We start from the raw sequence: 20,346 nt of genomic DNA on the forward strand, positions 1-20,346 counted from the left end.
TTTATATATAGTTAATCTGAGCCACCTGCCACTGAGCTTTTCATATCTGGCCTCGACTTTCATCTCTCTAACACCTTTCTTGAGATTAAAGAAGGACAGAAAGACATACAGACAGGCATATGACTCAGAATTTATAGGTCTACAATTTTTTCAAATTGCAATAATTTTTCTATAAATAATTTTTCTATAAATGCAATATTTTTAGTAATTTTTCTATAAATGCAATATTTATGAGAATATACTTCCCACATAGTTTATATAATCTGTTGCAAAAATATAAACACCATTATCACATAAAAGCAATTATTCTATTATTTTTACAAGATTTTTTTTATTTAAACAAGTCATATGAAGCCTTTCAGATGTTAAGGTTAGCAAGTTCGATCACATGCCTATTTATCATGGATCACTTTTCAAATATTAATAGTTGACTGGTATTAATTAGTAGTCATTGACCATCCTCTTCTTCCAGGAGGAGGTCAACAATTGACTACTTTTGGTCAAAGTAATTTGACCTCCTTTCACAACAGGCCCTTCTTTCTATTGGACCAGCGATATGGTAACATTCGAATAGAAAATTACATATTAACAGGTTACCAGCCATGTTTAAATATTTGGTCTGTTTTTTGCGAAATTTGATTTGTTGGCAGATTACCATTTGATATTCAGCTGTGAATGGTACAGTTTCTTAGAGTTAAATCAGGTAAAAATACAATATCTTAATAAATTTAAGATATTATATTTTCATTTAGTGTCTACTTGACCAATGAAATTGTGCCACTTTGTACCATTTGGTATCATGATAAACATGAGAATGATAGGCTGAAATAACCAGACTCTTTATGGTTTTTGTTTTAATGTTTGTTATATTATACTACATATTTGATTTATATAATTACAAAGGTTATCTTATGTAAGAGTTTATTGCATTGAGTGACCAATGTAACACATTTTAAAAATTCTTTATTCATCTACTGTACACAATTTTAAAATGTGTACTTTGTGTGATAAACTCTTATGTAAGATAACCTTTGTAAATATAAATTAAATACTATAATATAATATAATACTGGTAGAAGGGTTAGAAGTATACAGAATAATCTAATAATCTTAATCTTTTAGCTGTTGTTATTTTTTGTGCCCAAGCAATGCTGGGCTCATCTGCTTTTATATATATATAATTATAATGTGTATATGTGTATTTATTTCTTTTAGATATCAATGGAAGAATTGAAAATTCATGCTTCTGCTGTTATTGCATTGCAAACAAAATATTTAGATTTGGATAAATATAGTCATACTATTGGCGTAGCTTTAATTCCATGTGTTCGAGATGACATTGCTCGTTTGAGTAGAGATTGGCAAGTCTTACAACAAACATTAAAAAAGTTGAATGAATTTGAACCTCAAGAAAATATCTGCATAGAAAATGTTCCTCCATTTCATACTACTGTTACAACTGCTGTGATAGAAGGTATTATAATCTTACATTTTTTTCAAAATTTTAATTAATATATATTTTTATATTTGGTATTTTTATCAGTGTTTATTATTGATTATTATTTATATAATTAATCACTCTACTAATTGATTAATGAAAATTTCTAATAAAATAGTTTGTCAAGTAACTTTAGAATTTTATTTTATTTTGTTCTTTTAATGTATTCTTAACAAAGGTTTTATTGAACATAAATCCTAATACATGATTTTGTTTCTGGATAACAACATAAATCTTCATATAGTCACATAAACGTACAAAAAAATAATGTTATAGTTTTTAATTATAACAGTAATGCAGATTAAATTTTTTTAGGGTAACAATTTAATTATAAGTTGTCTATCCTAGAAAAACTTAGACTAGTATGATCTTTGTTGCAATAATATGTCTTATACACTGCTGCTTTTGCATTCAATAATAACAGTTTTAAATTCTTCTGGCAGAAATATTTTATTTATTAAATGTTTTCAGCTGAATGGAATACATTGCAACAAATCATATTAAAAAGCCTTTATAGGAGCTTTTAATAAGATTTGTTCTCTCACTGGTTGAGTAGGTTTCCTCCCTTTGATATAACAAATTCTAATTAAAAAGAAAGTCCAAGTAGACAAGTTATACTGAACATATAAAATAAGAGACTAGAAGCAAACATCTTAATATAAGATTCATATTTTCTCTTACAGCAGATTATATTTTACTGGTTAATTTTTTCAACTATTATTCTATATTATATTTATATTATCTTCTATTCTGTTATATTCTATTGTAGCTTTAATAGAACCTACAGTATTAAAGATAAATATATTTAAATTTATATTTAATTCTGTAAAATATATAAAAATTGCAAATTACATAAGATTTATTATTTTAAAACATCTTATAACTCATTTCTTTCATTTAAATGTAATATTTAAATTTAATTTAATTAATATTAATATAATTTTTAATTTTTTGATTTCCAGAACAACAATCAACTTCATCACCAATAAATTTTTCATCTCATAAAGAATTTGGAAATCTGATGAATGAACTTCAAAACTGGTTAGCAACTGAAGAAATGATATTAAACAGTCTAACTGTTGATCTTATTGATGATGATGCAATTTCTTCTGTTTTGGAAAGAGTTCAAGTAAGTTTGAATTTTTTTTCATAGTATAGATGGTTTTTCAATAGTTGAATTGCAAAAACATCTTATAATTAAACTGTTTGACTCTATATAATATTTTTATTTATTGTAATGTATGTATAATTTTGAATGCAATTATAATAGACTAGCAAATGAGCCTGGTGTTGCTTGGGCAAATGATTTGGATGATTTGGTAAATATTGTACAATTGGAAATTAAGTTATTACTGTCAAAAACAAAAATTTGCATCTAAAATAGTAGAGTAAAAACCATTCCTCTGGTTAAGCCTTAATCCTTGCCCTCTGCCCCGCAGAGGGGATTTCGAAAAATCTCTTCTTAGTGAATTTTCATGACATACCGTAACTGTACCAAATTTCACCTCTTTAGATTCAGTGATTTGCTCTGGGCAATGATGAATCAGTCAGTCAGTCAGGACATGTAATTTTATATATTTAGATAAAAATTGATCTTTTCTGTAGAATTTTAATATAAAAAAGAAATTATTGTTTTTTTATTTATTTATAATTTGATCTAAATGACTATACTAAAGAAAAATTTGAATAAACTGTCTTTATGAAATGTATATATGTTGTTGTTTATTTTGATGTTAAGATTGTCAGATTTCAAAAATGATAAAACAATAAATAGTACAAAAATGTTCGAAAAATTTTTGCACATGAATATATTGATATTTCAATGTAGTTAGTAGAATGAAATGAAAAAAAAAATAAAGCTGTTATAGTTGTATTAATCAATAAAACAAAAATAAATTTCATAAATATATATAGACTAAACACAAAAATAAGAACTTGAAAGTTCATAGGAGTCAAATGTACATTAGAATAAAATATTTTTGAGAGCTTTTATCTCATCTTCCTCACCTCTAAGCACAGATAGTTCATAGGTTAACCAAATTTAACCTAAAAAATTTATAGTAAGTATATATATATTTTTATATTACTTTTAATTTGTGAATTTTAATTTGTGAACATTTAAATTTGTTTTTTTTTTTTTCCTATTCTGTTTTTACAATTTAAATCTGTTGCAGAAGATGTGTTTTGTAATTAACTAAGTAATACTGTTTTAATAAATTAAGTCTTTTATTAATATCTTACTACTTTACAGTTAGTTGGCATAAAAACAGACATATTATTGCACAGTTATGAAAACTTTTATTTGTTTAAATTTATTTAATAATTTATTTTAAACATTTATAAATTGGAAGTAAATTATCCTGAATCAACGTTATTTTGGTATTACATATTAATTAATGACAATTAGATTTTGACATATAATATTAATTTTTGTTTAAATAAATATAATTTTCATTTTTTTTATAATTAGATAATAAATTTTAATTTTTTGCATAGTTAATATTCATACTATTTGTTGTTTGTTTTCTTGGAAATTTTCTAGATCATGGTATGCACAGAAAATAGTTTATTTTATGAATATGTTTATTCTGATTACTTGTTAATTCTATCATTTACATAAAAGTTTGAAATTATTTTGAAACTTTTGCTTTAACTTAGTTTTAAAATTAAATTTTATTATAACAAGTTTTCAAGTCATCTAAAAATAGAATAAATTTCTACAAAATTTTAAAATGTTATGAATTCTACAACAAAAGAATTAATTTTTACTTGAAAATATTTTTTACAACAAAAAACATAAAAGAAAATATTGTTAAAATAAAGTAGAACCTTGATTTTCTGGTCTCCAGTTACACAATTAACCTGAGGTTCTTCATTATTGGAGGTAAATGTGAAAGTGAATTTACTATTTTTCTTATATTGTATGATAGTTCATAAGAGCTTTGCCGTGAATGCACCAAGCATGTATTGTAAATATTGTAGCACTTTAACCTCAACTGTATCAAGTGAATGGCTGATGCTGAACTGACAGTGGAACATTGTTGCAAAGAAGGGAGGAACTGCTATAAAACAAAAAGTCTCTAAACAACTTTTTAAAGAAAGTTTAATATAACAACATGTATTACCAAATGATTTGTTTCTGTTACCTTTTATCATTTAATTTCAATGTGAGATAAACTATTTATATTCAAATGTAGCTACAGTAATATTAAATAATTATTTTTAAAATTACTTATATATTAGCTGTATAATGAATGTTGTTATATATGATAAAATAGTAATAAAACAGATCACCTTGTAATCCAGCAGTAGATTTAATTAATCATAATGTTTTTGATCTAATACAATAAGCCTTCCTCACTGAATTTGTAAAGTACTATTTTTAGTATCTTAGGAAACTGACACTAACTGCGGCCGGTAAAACTTCCGTTAACCTAACGGGTACTTTACGCGGATTCGAGATTAGTTTGCCAGGCCTGGGCTTTTACGCGTGCACTGAAAAAAATTAGTAAGAATAACGACAAATATCAAGTCAAAGTAAAAGTTTCAAATATATTTAATTAGTAAATAGAATTTACTATGTACAATTGTCTATAATCCAAAACAAAATTTATTAACGAAAATCAACAAGTCAACCCGACAATAAAACTCAGCTACTTAGCTTAACTTAATCTTAATTCCCCTTTGAAAATTCGACAAATCAAATACTTAGGAACTATGAACAAAATCTCTTACGAACTAAATGTCTATCTGTCACCTCACCATACTAGGAACCTATTTCCTCAATCCTTTTGTTATCGTCAAATCGAATTCCTCTTTACCACCTTGGATCGCCTAATTCTCAATCTGGACTTCGACCAGGAATCACCTCGCTCTGGAAATCACCTCGTCCTTCTTCGGTTAGCGTACTGGTTTTATGCTGTGAGGTGACGTCACAATTCAGCTAGGTTACTCCCCTTATTTACATACTTAGTTTTCTAACATTAAGTTTCTTTCTGGCAGCTTTAATTTTCCGACAAAAGCTTATAAACTGTTTACAAAGTATTTAGCACAATTTTCTGGGATGTTATGATGGTTTAGTAAGTATTTCTTTACTAGTGAGTGTGGGGATTCCCATCTCCATTTTTTCCTCTGTGGACTGTTTATTTCCACTGGGCAGCGCAAGTGCGCGAGATTTTTTTTCCTACGGCGCTCATTCCTTTGTGAGTTGGTTTATCTTCTTTTTTCGTTACTAATAAGAGAGTGGTGGGGAACTTTCGTCCTAAATAAACATAAGCCCCAAACAAAATATAATAAAACGAAAAATAATAATAAAATAAAAATAACGCTCGGACTCAGTTCCTTACAAATTAAAAAACATTAATAAGAAGAATAATGAATCAGTTAACTCTCACATTAACAGAATGAAAAATATCAAAGCTGGGAGCCACATCATTAGGACCAGAGAAAAAGTACATCATAATATCAGAAGACTTCCATGTTGAAAATGTGGCCTTATTTTGATCCAAATGATTAGAAACTCTGAGAATGATTTTAAATTACTCTAACAGAGGAAATTAGACAAAATACTAGAACAAATTTAAGGAAGAAGGAAGACAAAAAGTGCATATAAAATGAGAGATAATCATAAAAATCACGAAACAAAACATCAACAAAAAGTATTTGGCATTATATCCAGCCAATCTTTAAATACTGACACTAAGCAGTCAAATGCTAAGATGTTTGCAAGATTCCAATTAAATCAAATTTGCCACCACACAAACTATAACAAAAACTTTATTACACATGGTTAGAGCCACCAAATCGAATGTCTACATCAGTGATTCTCAACCTTTTTTTCATTGTAGTACACTTTTAATAATTTAAAAATATGGCTGCACACACGGTTACTTCGGTAAGTACCACAAGACAACCGGTGACATCATAACAGTGCTTTTTAAATGCAGTTGGTTATTTGGGTCACATTTTCTTAACTACCGGCAGATACCAGTAACACTGGTTACAATTTCCAAACGCACTCTAGGAAGGTAGAACTGATTAAACTACTTGTCTAACGTCACTTATGTATGGATATTCAGTGGCAGCACACTTCAAAAATCTCATGGCACACTAAAGTGCTGCGGCATAGTGGTTGAGAATCACTGGTCTACATCCTCAGGCAACACCCAGACAATCCAACAAACTTTCGTGTGCTTTTTCTCCAACGTTGCCAGCCAACTCCAGTTAGGAAGTGTTGCCAGACAATCTTCTGGATCTCTGGCGGTGGCAGCCACAGCTACTCCCCCATTAGTGTCTGTGATATGAAATGAGTGGGAAAGGACGCATGTTGGCCAGAGCATGTAGTAGTTTGTCAAGTTGGTGCTAGATTGTCTGCGGCATGTTTAGTCCTCACTGGTCTTGGCGTTGGAGACATTGGGAGTAACAGGTCAGACTTGCTTGCTGTGAGAATAAAGGCTGGTTTTATTTGTTCAATGGAAATTACAGTTTCTTTTCCCTTTATGCATAGAGTGAATGTCTTGCTACCATGTGACAGGACTTTGTAGGGTCCATCATATGGAGGTTGTAAAGGTTTCCATACAGCATCATTGCAGATAAATATATGGGAACATGACTGCAGTTCTTTGTGGATAAATGGGTTACGATAGGAGTGGTATGCTACAGGCACTGGTTTTAAGTTTGCCATTATTATCCTGAGTTTTTTGAGAAAAGAACATGGATTGATGTCGTGAGAACCTGGGACAAAAAATTCTCCAGGCAGTCTGAGACTGGTACTGTAAGGCATCTTAGCTGCAGTAGTGTTGATGTGCGGATTGCAAACTTCACAGAGTGCAGTTTGCAATCCCAACAGGATTGTAGATAACACTTTCGTCCATCTTTCGGTAGAGTCCACTTGATGGCAGTTTTAAGTGAACAATGAAAACATTCAATCATGTCACTTGCAATTGGTGATATGCTGTTGTCCTAACTCTTTTGGCACCAAGAAGTTGAGTGAGGGATTTGAATAAGCCAGATTCGAATTGCTATCCTTGGTTGGATGTTATTTGGGCAGGTACTCCAAAGCAGGATATCCAGCCTGAGTACAGGATGCTGGATATAGTGGCTGAAACAGTGGCTTCAGCTGCTGTATGTGGCAACGGATTTGCTTCAGGCCAATGAGAAAATCTATCAATGATTGTGAGGCAATATGATGAGCTGTTGGAAGGTGGCAATGGACCAACAATATCGATATGAATATTTAAGATTCTAGCATCTGGAATAGGAAAGGTTCCCAAAGGGCAAGTGACGTGTCTCTGGATCTTCAACCACTGACAGGAAATGCAGGTGCGAGACTACTGATGGATGGCCAAACAAATTTTGCTTTTACCAATCTGGTTGAGCTCCTTACACCTGGATGGGACAGGTTATGGATAGTGTCAAAAGCAGTGTGATGATAATTAGGCAGAGTGTAGGGACAAATGTGACCTGGATACATCGATACATCACAGTAAATTTCTACATCACTGTTAGGAAGTTTAAACCTCTTAAGTACAAGTGATGAATCAGTTGAAGTCAGGATCTTGCTGTTGGTCTTCTGCAATTTTGCTATAATCTATAGTAGATGGGCTACTAATTGATTCAATATGGGAGAGAGCATCAGCTAGAACATTATCGATCCCCTTTATGTGTCTGATGTCTGTCGAGAATTGTCCTATAAAGTCAAGATGTCTCAGCTGATGGGGTGTACATATATCGTGTCTTTGCTGGAAGGTGAACGTTAATGGTTTATGGTTTGTGTAAATAGTGAACTGTCATGCTTCCAGCATAAACTGGAAATGTTTCACAGCCAAATACACAATACAATACAATACAATAAGGAAAAGGAAAAAGGCCATACTCATAGGTTTAGCCTTTAAAAGGGGATGAAAGGAAAATATAGAAGGGAAAGAATGAGAGAAAGATTTGTGGCAGGGGCCTAGAGGGTAAAAATATTGAAGAGTAAGAAGGGGAAGAGGAGGTCATGTGCTACACCAGGGAATTTATTAAAATAAAACAAGTTACAAAATACAAAATGCCGAATACAAAATACATAGATACATATTGATAACTGATGTTAAACATAAGATTTGCAGCAGGTAATAGAATACACTAAAATAAAGTATAGTTATTACATGAATTACATGATTGTTAATTAAAATAGAGGAAAATACATACAGAGGTAAACTTAGACTTCTTATACAAGAGATTATTATGTGATATTTACAGGTGCAGGAAGAAAAAGAGTGATGGAGCCTAATCCAATATTTTAATGTTCTTTGCAAAGTCCCTAAGTGCCTTGAGTGTTTTTGTCACTGGTCAGTTCATTGAGCTTGCAAGGCATGGACTCCTGCACTGTATACAATGTCTGCCAGGGTTTTCCTTTGCACTCTGTAAAGAGCCAAATACACAACCAGAAGTTCTTGGTTTTATACAGAATACTGACGCTGAGAGTTACTCAGCTTGTGGGAAAAGAATGCCAGTGGCGGGAGACTTTGTGCTGTAACTTGATGAAGGGCACCACCTACAGCAGAATCAGATACATCGACGTGAAGTGCAAAGGTAGCACTTGGCGAAGAGGGTGCAGTAAGGTGGCTTCTGCTAATTGTGATTTACATGACTCAAATGCCTGAATCAAATTGTCAGTCCATTTAATTTTATGTTGGTTGTTTTTCTTTGTTCCTTTAAGTAGGTCATTTAAAGGAGCTTGGTAATGGGCTGCATGCGGTAGGAACCTATGGTAGAAGTTCAGGATGCCTAAGAACCGTCTCAGTTGTTTGAGAGTCTGTGATTGCTCGGTAATCTTGTCCGCTGAAAGCTCTGATCCCTTAATGCCAGATCTTTGAGCAGAATTTTAGCTGCTCTGTTGAGTTATGGCAGACACACATTCTGGACATGGCATAATGCTGTAGGGAGACTCCAAGTATCCTAAGAATGATACATGTGGGACAGCGACAATACACTTGGATGCATTGATTTGCAGTCCGTACTTGTCTTAGCATTGAAACACTTTCTGCATGTGCATCTGATGTTTTTCCCATGAAGTGCTAGCAATGAGGATGTCATCTAGGTACGAAAAACAAGTCAGGCCTTGCAGAACTTCATGCATGAATCATTCAAATGATTGGGCTGCATTGCAGAGGCAAAAAGGAAGGAAAACGAATTCAAATAATCCAAATAGTGTTGTAATGGCTGTCTTTGGCACATCATCTGGGTTAACTGGTATATGATGGAAGGCTCTAAACAAATTGATCTTGGAAAATATTTCTGCTCCATGTAAATTTTGATCAAAATCATGGATGTGTGGCACTGAATAGTGATCAGAAACTGTTATCGTATTCAGGGCATGATAGTCTCCAGTAGGTCTACAAACATTATTCTATGTATTATACCAGGGGTGGGCAAGCAAGAGTTCAGTGGGAGCCCAAATGTAGGTTTTGCAAAATGCATGGGAGCCGCAGTTCTGTACTGTCATGGCGGATAGTATGGTAAGGCTAGGAAGGATAGGGTGTTCCCCCATTCAGGTTGAGAACTTGTTTTAAAAAAATAGATTTGAAATGTCAATTTAATTTATTGCACCAACTTGGAAATAAATTACTAAATATTACATATATATAATTACATATTACAGTTGCACATTCAAATGTAAGAGCTATGAGTACAAATTTTTATAAATAAACAAAATATTGAAAGAAAAATATAATATAAATATAAATATAATATATAATAAAAATATAAATATAATATAAAACAAATATTGGATTTTTTTAATAAACATATTTTCACAAAATTATAAAAATAAAATTGTAAAAATAATAATAAAAAACAGAATGAACACTTTCAGCAAGAGCCGCATGTAACTCAAAAAGTGCCGCATGCGGCTCTCGGAGCTGCATTTGCTCATGTCTGTATTATATTGTAAATGTTTTGACAAATTACAGTCTAATGTTGGCAATGTTTGATATATTAACGTGTCATATGCCAGTGAACTTGTTAAAAACATTAATCAACATTTATTAGAAAGGCATACTCATTCTCATTTCATTTATATATGTTCGACATGTTAACTTATCAATTGTAAGGGAACTTGTAAATAGCTTAAATCACTTACCTTCTCTGCGAATAGAAATTGTAATCAGTATTATTATATCATAGTAAGCTAATATTTACATTCTCTGTGTATTAAAATCATAATCAGTTTTTAATATTATTGTAACCTTACAGTGATCAAGGTTATTAACTACCTACCCATAAGTGATGGGTTTTGCATACTACTGTAACCAAACCATTTCTTGTAATTGATAATATTGTATAACGGTTTTGTCAACTGTTGTAATTTTGGTTATTAATAATTTCTGATGCAGCACTCTGAGGTCCTAAGAACTTTTTTCACCTTTACTTTTCTCCCTTTTTCTTTATACTTCTCCCTTCAGAGCCGTTCCTTCAACCTTTTCCTCACACCTTTTTCTTCCTAGTGAGCTAAGTTTGCAAAAGCAGGCAGCTCCTCTTTCTTTATTAGAGTAGGTCTCCAATCATTATGGCCCTTTGGCACCATATGGAGGGGAGAAGCCCAGTTGGACTTTGATGATCTGCATATACCTAGTTCTATCATGTGCTGGAATTCTTGCTTTGCTAATTGCAGTTGAGCTGGGTGAAATCTATGAGGTTCAGCAAATACAGGTGGACCATGTGTCTCAATATAATGCACTGTGTTGTGCCTGACCTTGTCTGAAAAAGGCCGAAAACAAGAGAGATGTGGAAAGTTCTTGAGGATATCTTGCATTGGGGAATTGCTGATTATAGTTTTGACTGAAGTAGTTGGTCCTGTATAATATCTTCCTCATGTAGTAAGGGAAGTCAGGGGGTCAACCAGTAATCTGTTTCTGACATTGAGAATGAGTCCAAAAATGAGTTGGCCAAAAAGCCTGCACCAATTATAGGCTTCTGCACATCAGCTATGGTGAATTCCTATTTGAAAGAACGTCTTAAGTTGATGTGAAGTTCTAACCACTTTTGTTCTATGCGTCAAGATTTTAGGATCATTGGCAGCATACAATTCAACCTTTGTAGGCCAATTCTTAATATGGTTGGGAATGATTGATAAATCTGCTCCAGAATCAATTAAGAAATTTAGGCCAGTTTTGTTGTTATACACAAACAAATGGCTATATTGGAGCCAGGCTGGACCCACAGACCGTAACTGCGGCTGGCTGCGCTTGTTTCCGAGTTTAGTCAAAGGAACACAGTGAGAAACATTTCCTAGCAGCTGATTCAAATTTATTGTGGTAGTAACAATATCCCTGACAACTGAGACATCCTTCTCGAGAGCGTGAACTAGCACAGTACTTCAAATTTGGGTCTTGTCAGTTTCTCTCTCTACTATGATAACAAAGGCAAGTGGTACATGATACATTAAGTTCTGCAACGCTCCTTGTGAGTTCTAAAATCTGTAGTTCAAGATTTTTGATTGCAGGCTTTTCAGCTTCTGAGTTGATACTGGCCAGTTGGGTTTGTTCTGTAAGTTCGGGAACCTCAACAGCAAGGATGGCTAGCTTGTCTAGTTCATCACCACTAACAGCCAGGACTGTCTGAATATTTTTGGGGAGACTTTGGAGCCACAAGTTTCTAAGAAATTCTTTGGTAATCATGCCTGCTGAAAGCTCCTTCATTTTATGGAGTAAAATGCTGGGTTTCTGATCCCCTAATGCCAGATCTTCGAGAAGAATTTTAGCCTCTTTAGCAGCAGAGTTCTGGAAAATTTCGAGGAGTCAAACTTTGAGTTAAGAAAATGGGGCCTTGGTAAATGGTCAAATATTAGATCACTGATATAAGATAGAATTTCCATTTCCAGGGAATTGATTAAATAGTCGTACTTAGTGTTCTCACTTGTGATCTGATTAATGGCAAAAGCTTTGTCTAGCTGCACAAAAAATAATTTTATGTTGGTTTTAGTGGAGATAGGCATTTTTGCCTGTACATGTCTGGTTTCCAACTCATTCTGTTCCACCATTCCGGACACCTAACAATGTAGCTAACAAAGTAAAGCTTGGGATAGTCTTACAGTATTATATAATTGTTACTTTTTTTTACAATACTTAAAGTTTAGTTTTATACTCGAATCTTTGAGGAAAACAAATGGTGGCACAAAATTGAAGTTTCATGGTATATGCCAGTGATCTCCAAACTTTTTTGATTGCATACCTCTAAGACAAAAATAATTATAAATTATAAGTTGTACCCCTATAATATTATATATATATATATATATACATACACGCAAGTAAATATGTATATTATGTGGTGTATATATGGTGTGTGTGTGTGTGTGTGTATACACACACACACACACACACACACCATATTTACTTGCATATGAACACCATATGAACAATTCATGCTATAATGGTAGCATGAACTGTTTGTAAAAATTATTGCAAAAACACAAAGAATTTTTTCCTCGTGCATATAGGATGACCTAGGTTTTTGAAGCAGTAAAAAATGAATAAAAATCTCATCTTATACATGAGTAAATATGGTGTGTGTGTATATGTGTGTGTGTAGTCAAAAATCAAATTATTTATTTATTTTAAACAATATACATACATTTAAATTAAATTACAAATTTACATTTTGAATTAGAATTACAGTATTTTGACTGTATAGGACACACACACAGTATTTTGAAGGGAAACTTGGCATACCCCAAGTATCACTTTGCATACCCCACTTTGTGGAGACCACTGGTATATGCACTCTATACATCTACAAACTGTAGGCCTATATTTTAATAGTAAATATCCTTTGAAAAAAGAAATGAAAATGACATGTTTTGTGTACATCTGCAAAATTCAACATGTCTTCATTTAGAAGAAACAAGTGTATGTATATTATAAAAAGTAAAACCACTAGATGCCAAGTGATGATCAGAATTAACAATACAACTGTCTATTGGTGTCTATTGGATAACTAATGGGAGATTGATAGATAACAATATATAGAGGAAAAGCACCCCTATTCCTAAATAGGACCTTCAGCTCATTTCACAAAAGAAGTGTTGTAGACTAGCATTAAGTAGAGTAAATACTTCACATTCTTGTCATCAACCCATGGAATCTTCATTACTCAGTTTTGGTTTTTCATCTGTGAAAAGTGTGGATTTTCATTCTTGCTATTCATGAATTTATTGAAACATAACTTTATGATATCACTTCACTTCTAAATAGGGTAAGAGTTCATTTCTCATTATTAACTTGTAGTAGTAGAATAAAATTAATGGTTTTTGTTCTTCCTTCACTGTTTCTGACAATACTTGACAATGCCATGATGTTGTTCCATCATCCACTGCTAGAGAGGTGGCAGTTATAGATGTGACAGGCAAAGAGAAATACAATCTGTACTGGGATTTCATTCCACAAAGTCATTTGTAAGTGTTCAGCATTGCTTTCATACAAACTTCAATAAAAACTCACCAGACATGAAGACTCTTTGGTGATGGTAGGAGCAATTTCTGCACACTGGATGTTTGTGCAAAGGCAAAATCTTCTGATAGGAGTATATTGCATTGTATGTGGAATGAACTGGACCACCAAGATGATATCTGCAGGGTAACAAGAGGGGCTTATATTGAGTATTTATAGGATTTGTAAGAAACTTTTGAGAGTTTGCCTCCATATCTGTGTATGTATCACTGTCCTATGTTTAGCACACTGTGGATAACACTTTTTTGGAATCAGGAGCATAATTTAGATACCCTGTAGATACTCAATTATCAACCAGCTTTTGGAGAGAAGCAATCATGGCAACAACTTACATCAAAAATAGGACACATTTAAAAGGAAGGGTTAATATTCCTCATGGAAAGAGGGAACCAAGACTGGATTTATGGATGGGCATCATGAGCCTGTGCCCAGAAGCTTTCACAAAAAGATGATAAAAATTAAAATAAAAAATGAGAAATAAAAGAAAAGAAGTGAGGAATAGTTCAGGAAGTAAAATACAGTAGAGCATTGATTATCTGACTCAATTGGGGACTGGGGTTGGTCGGATAACTGAAAAAATGGATAACTGAAAAGTATGAAAAAATACATTATTAGTATAGTATATGTATATCCCATGTAATTTGTATATTAGTATATCGCTATTAACCTACTTTGCATTGAATTTTCATTGATGTTAAGCCTAACAAAATTTTTTTAAAATAATAATCATTGCTATTGTATCGTTAAAAATGATTTTTTTATTTTCCACAAAATAAAGACAAAATAAAAAATTAAGCATGGTTTAAATACTGGCCTCCCTTTTATGGCTGAGCCAGTGTTGCCAGCTAAAACACACAAAAATTTAACAAAAATAATAATATAGTAGCCAAGACATAGTCAAATATTGTAGTTCCACATCACTAGCGGACATTGAATTTGCCGACTAGAACGCGGTCAGTTAACCGATGTGATGGTTAATCGGGGGTCGGATAATCGATGCTCTACTGTATATCAGACTAAATTTATGTAGTATTTATAAAGTTGAGAAAGCTATAGTAGAATTTGCATGGTGCTAGTTGTTACAGGGGCCCTCCACAACTGTGAGTGCACTAGACCTCCATGTAAACACGTAAATCCATCTCTAGATGGAACACACAAACAAACCAACAGTATCACTTTGCAAAAACTCTGGATTTTTAGCTTTTTTCCCAAAAATGCAAAGGGATAAGTTTGATTGAAACACAATAAAAGATATTCATCTCCCAATCAAGAAAGGAGGATATTCATAACCAAGCAATAGAAAATCCATGTCAAAACATATATATATATATATATATATATATATATATATAAATAATATATTACTGAATATGGTAAAATAAAAGAAATATACTCAGTAAAATTTAAGAAGAATGAAAAAGGATTAAATTATAATTAACTTTATGTAAATTTTGATTTCTAATACTGATTAAAAAATTCTGGAAGAAAAGAATTGGCTCAGAGCAGGACTCAACCCCACAACACATCTGCACGGTAAGTGGCAGATATGTTGTGGGGTTGAGTTATGCTACCCAGACCTCCATCAGATCTTTCAGTTCCAGATGTATTTGATTTTGATATAACCATATTAGTTATTCACAGTGCTAATCATTTGGCACTAAAGTAAAAAAATTACTGGATTAAATGGTAATCATTTGGCTTTAATACACATCATGTTTGAATAAAGTGATAGCTGGCTGAGTGCCATAATGGGTTATTATAGGCCATGGGCACTTAGTTGTCCCCAGTTGTTATCATGAGTAACTAGTATGATTATATCAAAATCATATTTGATTTTGATATAATCATACTAGTTGAAAGTGAAGGATTGGATGGAGGTCCTGGTAGCATAACTGCCAACATATCCATATGGTAAGCTGAAGTTGCTAATGAAATAAAACTAATCTGTTTACTGGCTATAAGTTTTTAAATAGTAGTATACCTTTTACACTAGTAATGACTGCATACTCATCTATCTCATCAATCAAGATGTTCTATACAATGGGAAAGTGGAGTCAGAATCACAGAAATATTCTCAAAGAGGGTTGGAAGTTGGAAATAATGAAGAAACTAGAATTTAATACTGTACTCAATTAATGTACAGGAACAAAAAGAGAGGCTAGTATTGAGCAGAGGAAGGAGAGCTGAGAGAATAAAGAGTAAGAATACTACATATCATCCTTTATTACAAATTTAGAGGACAGTTACATTTCAAACTGGAATAAAGTTGCCATTTAAAACAAATAATAATCTGGAAGTCTTTAGTAATTATAAAATTTTATCCTTCTGAATATCGGAAGCATAAGTTATCAATATTAGCATAAATATATATAATTTTAATTTTATACAATATTATTGTTATATTCAATGGTTATTTCTAACCATAATTTTCCCAAATTATATATATCATAAACTTAAAAAAATGTAAAAATATATTTATGTAGATTTTATGTTGGTTTAAAAGCTGTTGATATTTTTAATGTTTTAATTTTGATTGTAATTGTTTGCAGATTTAAGTTTCATAAAATGCAAACTGTTCTTATAAGTTTAAAACATTTTGTTTTCAGTTTTAAATTTTGGTGTCTTCATTTTGATTCATTTTGATTTTGGTGTCATTGTCAGTGCCATAATTGGGTCACATGAAAAATGTGCCCTGTGCAAAATTTTATTTTTGGCTTTTTCTCTTTTGGAAAAAAGATGAAAAAACAAACGCAATAGAAATGGTTAGTTATTTTTTAACTTTAACCAAAAATGTTACAGAATTGCTTACAGTATACAGAAATATTACATAAACATTACAGAAGAACACAATGATTTGAGATATGATATGTGATGGCTGATGGTCTTGAAAATGTAATCAGAAAAATCTATCATTCCTCAGCATGAATAAGCTTTAACTATGACTACATTTACATCATCCTTCAGTATTACAATTTTTTTCTGTCAATGTAACTGTAGTAATTTTGATGTTTGAAGAGCCACCTAGAATCAAAATAAATCCAGGATTCCAACACTACCAGTATGGCTTCTGTTGATGATAATTGCCCTACCAAATATAGAGTAAATAAGTGATAAAAAAATAATTTCTATTAATGTGATCATTGTTGATCTTACTAAGAAAGTTGCATGTAGACTCTACAATATCCAATAATAGATTTGAGTTAGCTCTTACTACAGAGAATTAACATATGCCAAAAATGACAGTGGTTTTTAAATAGTTCTCTGATACTCATTATATAGAAATGGAAAATTATCATAAATTTATCAGCTTTTAAGATACAAGTATGAGTATACATGTTTAATATCAACAATTAAAACATGGATCAATGTACAGAAAATGGAGAGAACTAAGTTGAGACAATGTATATGTGTCTTTGGGGATTTCAGAAAATATCTCAATGGTAGATGTATATATGCAGCATGTAAAAGATTATTTATATGCTTTAAAGACATTCTTTGTAAGTTTAGACAAAGGAAAAGCTGTGGATAATTTTAGAATTGCAATTTAAAATTGGCAGATAACCTACATCATTATGTAACTTGGGTCTACTTTCAAATTAGCTTTTAAACACACACCACCTATTTGCAGGGAATTATAGTAATTAATATAAAGTAATAAATATTGCATGATTGAATTCTTTGTTATAATTGTTTTATGACTTTTATTTTTGACACATGTTTAATAAAATTTTGTTAGTATATTTATATAAAACTGCTTTCTAAAGTGTCCAAAAAAGAAGTAAAAATTCTAGTATAAAATACTTTAACTGCTAAATTTTATTATTAGAAAATGAGGGAAAAAAAACAAATATGGAACTCTAGAGGTTATACAGGGTGACAATAATTAACCTGTACAAGTTTTTTGTATCGTAAATTTATTAAAGAAATGAAAATTAGCAAAACAACAGCATATAACAGTGACAATACTTTACGTATTAATCAGATATTCAGCCAGTTTCAAAGTGGCCTCCTTTTGCTTTGACGCAGAGCCCCAAACGCGTTTTGAAATTCTCAACGATGGGCCGCACTCTTCTGGAGACAGTTTGTCTCACTCCCAGCGCAAGGATTGCTTCAGCGACTCCAAACTTTCATGGCACTTAGAACAGGCCCTGGCCTCCAAAATGGTCCACACACTGTAGTCCATTGGGTTCAGATTCGGCGAGTATGGTGGCCATTCCGCAGACGAGATGAAATCGAGAAAATGAGCCTTGCACACTCCTGAGTCTTCTTCGCCCTGTGTGTCGGCGCCGAGTCCTGCTGAAACATCCATTTCGCACTGCCAAAATGCTGCTGAGCCCACAGAAGTACCACAGCCTCGAGAATGTCATGGGGGTACACATCTTGATTGATTTTGGCCCCTTGATCGACGAAAACAAGGGGTGTCTTGCCGCTCGCACAAATTCCGCCCCAAACCATGACTGACATTGGATTTTGTGATGTTCGATGACGGCTGAGCGTCCAGGAGCCCCCGCGGACCAGTTCCTGTCGTTTTGATGGTTGTACGGAGAAAAGCTTCTCGTCTGTGAAGAGAATGCACTCCCATTGTCGACCTGCGGCCCGACGCTTGAGTTAACGGGATCTTTGGAGTCTCACGCACTTGTTTTCATCGGTGAGGAGCTGAACCTTTTCGAACTTGTAGGGCTTGAGTACGAGTTCCTTTTTCGCCATTAACCGCACCGATTCGCAATTGATTCTGATCTCACGAGCAATTTTTCTCGTGGAGACCTTCGCATGTCAGTCAACTCACTTTGTGATGATCTTGCGGTTCCTAGACGTGTTGACAGTGCGCTTTCTTCCACGTCCGGGACGGTCACCATTGTGGCCAAGCTCCTTGAATCGCCGAACTGCATCTGAGACTGTCATTTTTGGAACACCGAGCAGACGAACAATTTCACATTGATGCTTTCCTTGCCAGAATAGCTCCAAAATTGCACAACATTTGTTCGACACCATTAAAAAAATAAAGAACTAACCCTTATTACATCGAAAGTACATCTACATGGGCAGGAAATCATGGAGAATTAAACAATAGTATGTAAATTGGTGACAGTAAAAAAGTTCAGGTGCAGCATTGCTACAAACTTTGTACGGGTTAATTATTGTCACCCTGTAAAATCTCAAAATTTACCATATCGTCCATACTATTTAGGCATCATTTTGAATGATCAAAATCCCCAATTCTTGTTCAAGGCAAGTTCCTATTTAAGATTTGTCATTTAAGTTTTACAGCTGATAATTTTAACTACTGTAATTTGTTTTGTTTCAGTATGGTAATACAATTGGTCAAAATAATACAGCTTTTAGTCATAAAAAAAAAAATTCATGACCCCAACCATTAAAGTATAATAAATAAAGTAATTACTGGTATTTTTTTTATTTTTTATTACTATCATGAATTGACAACAGAAATGATTATTTTCTTAAACTTACTGTTTGATTTTCTCAATAGTCCCGCTAATCATGACATCAAATACTACTGACAAATACTGATAGAAGACAGCCATTTTTATGAGACATTATATTCTTGTATGAGAATAACACCATGCATGAGAAATATACAACAGCACATTTTCATCTGAATTTTCCTAATATCTAAACTTTTTCCAGAAATGCATTCTCATTAATGTACTTTACTACAGTCTGAAATGAAACATGTTCAAATCAAGCAACATAAAAGCCAAGATAGCAGCAAAATTTCACTTACTGTTTGTGTGAATAGTAAATGAAATTTTGCTGGTATCTTGGATTTTGTGTCACTTGATTTAATACATTTTAACCAGCATTCAGACTGAAACATGTTTAATATTGATGACAAAAAATCTACAAAATTTCACAAACTTTTTATTATAGAATGATTCAAATAAGTGCTTTATTACTTCATATTAATTTTCATAAGTCAAAATCCCCAGCAGTTATTCAAGGAAATAGGTGTGTATTTTAAAAAACTGTATTTAGGTGTTAGTATTTTCACCCATGCTATTAACACTGAAAGATAGTTTTTAAAATACAGTAATAATTTGGTGTGTTGTATGCCATTATTTTCTTTTTCAAGATTTATTTTTTCAGGATTATTCAGATCTTACAAATTATTCTAAGAATAGCTAAACATCTAAAGGCATCCAATTTACCTAAAAACATTTAGATTTGTTATATATTATTTTTTCATATCTTAATACAGCAGTTTAACTGGTTACATTTATTTTATTTATATTTACATGGAATGCAATCTAAATTTTTTATTTAAATCAATTAATAAAAAATAGCAATTTTAAAATATATTATTCCAATGTAATATTAACATTTAGCAAATAATTTGAC

The 20,346-nt window shown here is 32.4% G+C and overlaps 1 protein-coding gene across 6 annotated transcripts in view; it reads left to right on the forward strand.

Moving 5' to 3' along the window:
* Window positions 1-20,346, forward strand: part of Dys (Dystrophin) — a 514,896-nt gene that overhangs the window by 311,943 nt on the left and 182,607 nt on the right. For all 6 annotated transcript variants that reach the window (XM_067286836.1, XM_067286831.1, XM_067286830.1 and 3 more), the window contains 2 exons: window positions 1,216-1,474; window positions 2,461-2,627. In XM_067286836.1, the coding sequence (XP_067142937.1) occupies window positions 1,216-1,474; window positions 2,461-2,627 (426 nt within the window). The remainder of the gene's footprint in view (window positions 1-1,215; window positions 1,475-2,460; window positions 2,628-20,346) is intronic.

This window comes from Centruroides vittatus, unplaced genomic scaffold (genome assembly GCF_030686945.1).
Source record: "Centruroides vittatus isolate TY-2023 unplaced genomic scaffold, ASM3068694v2 scaffold_386, whole genome shotgun sequence".
Lineage (NCBI taxonomy): Eukaryota > Metazoa > Arthropoda > Arachnida > Scorpiones > Buthidae > Centruroides > Centruroides vittatus.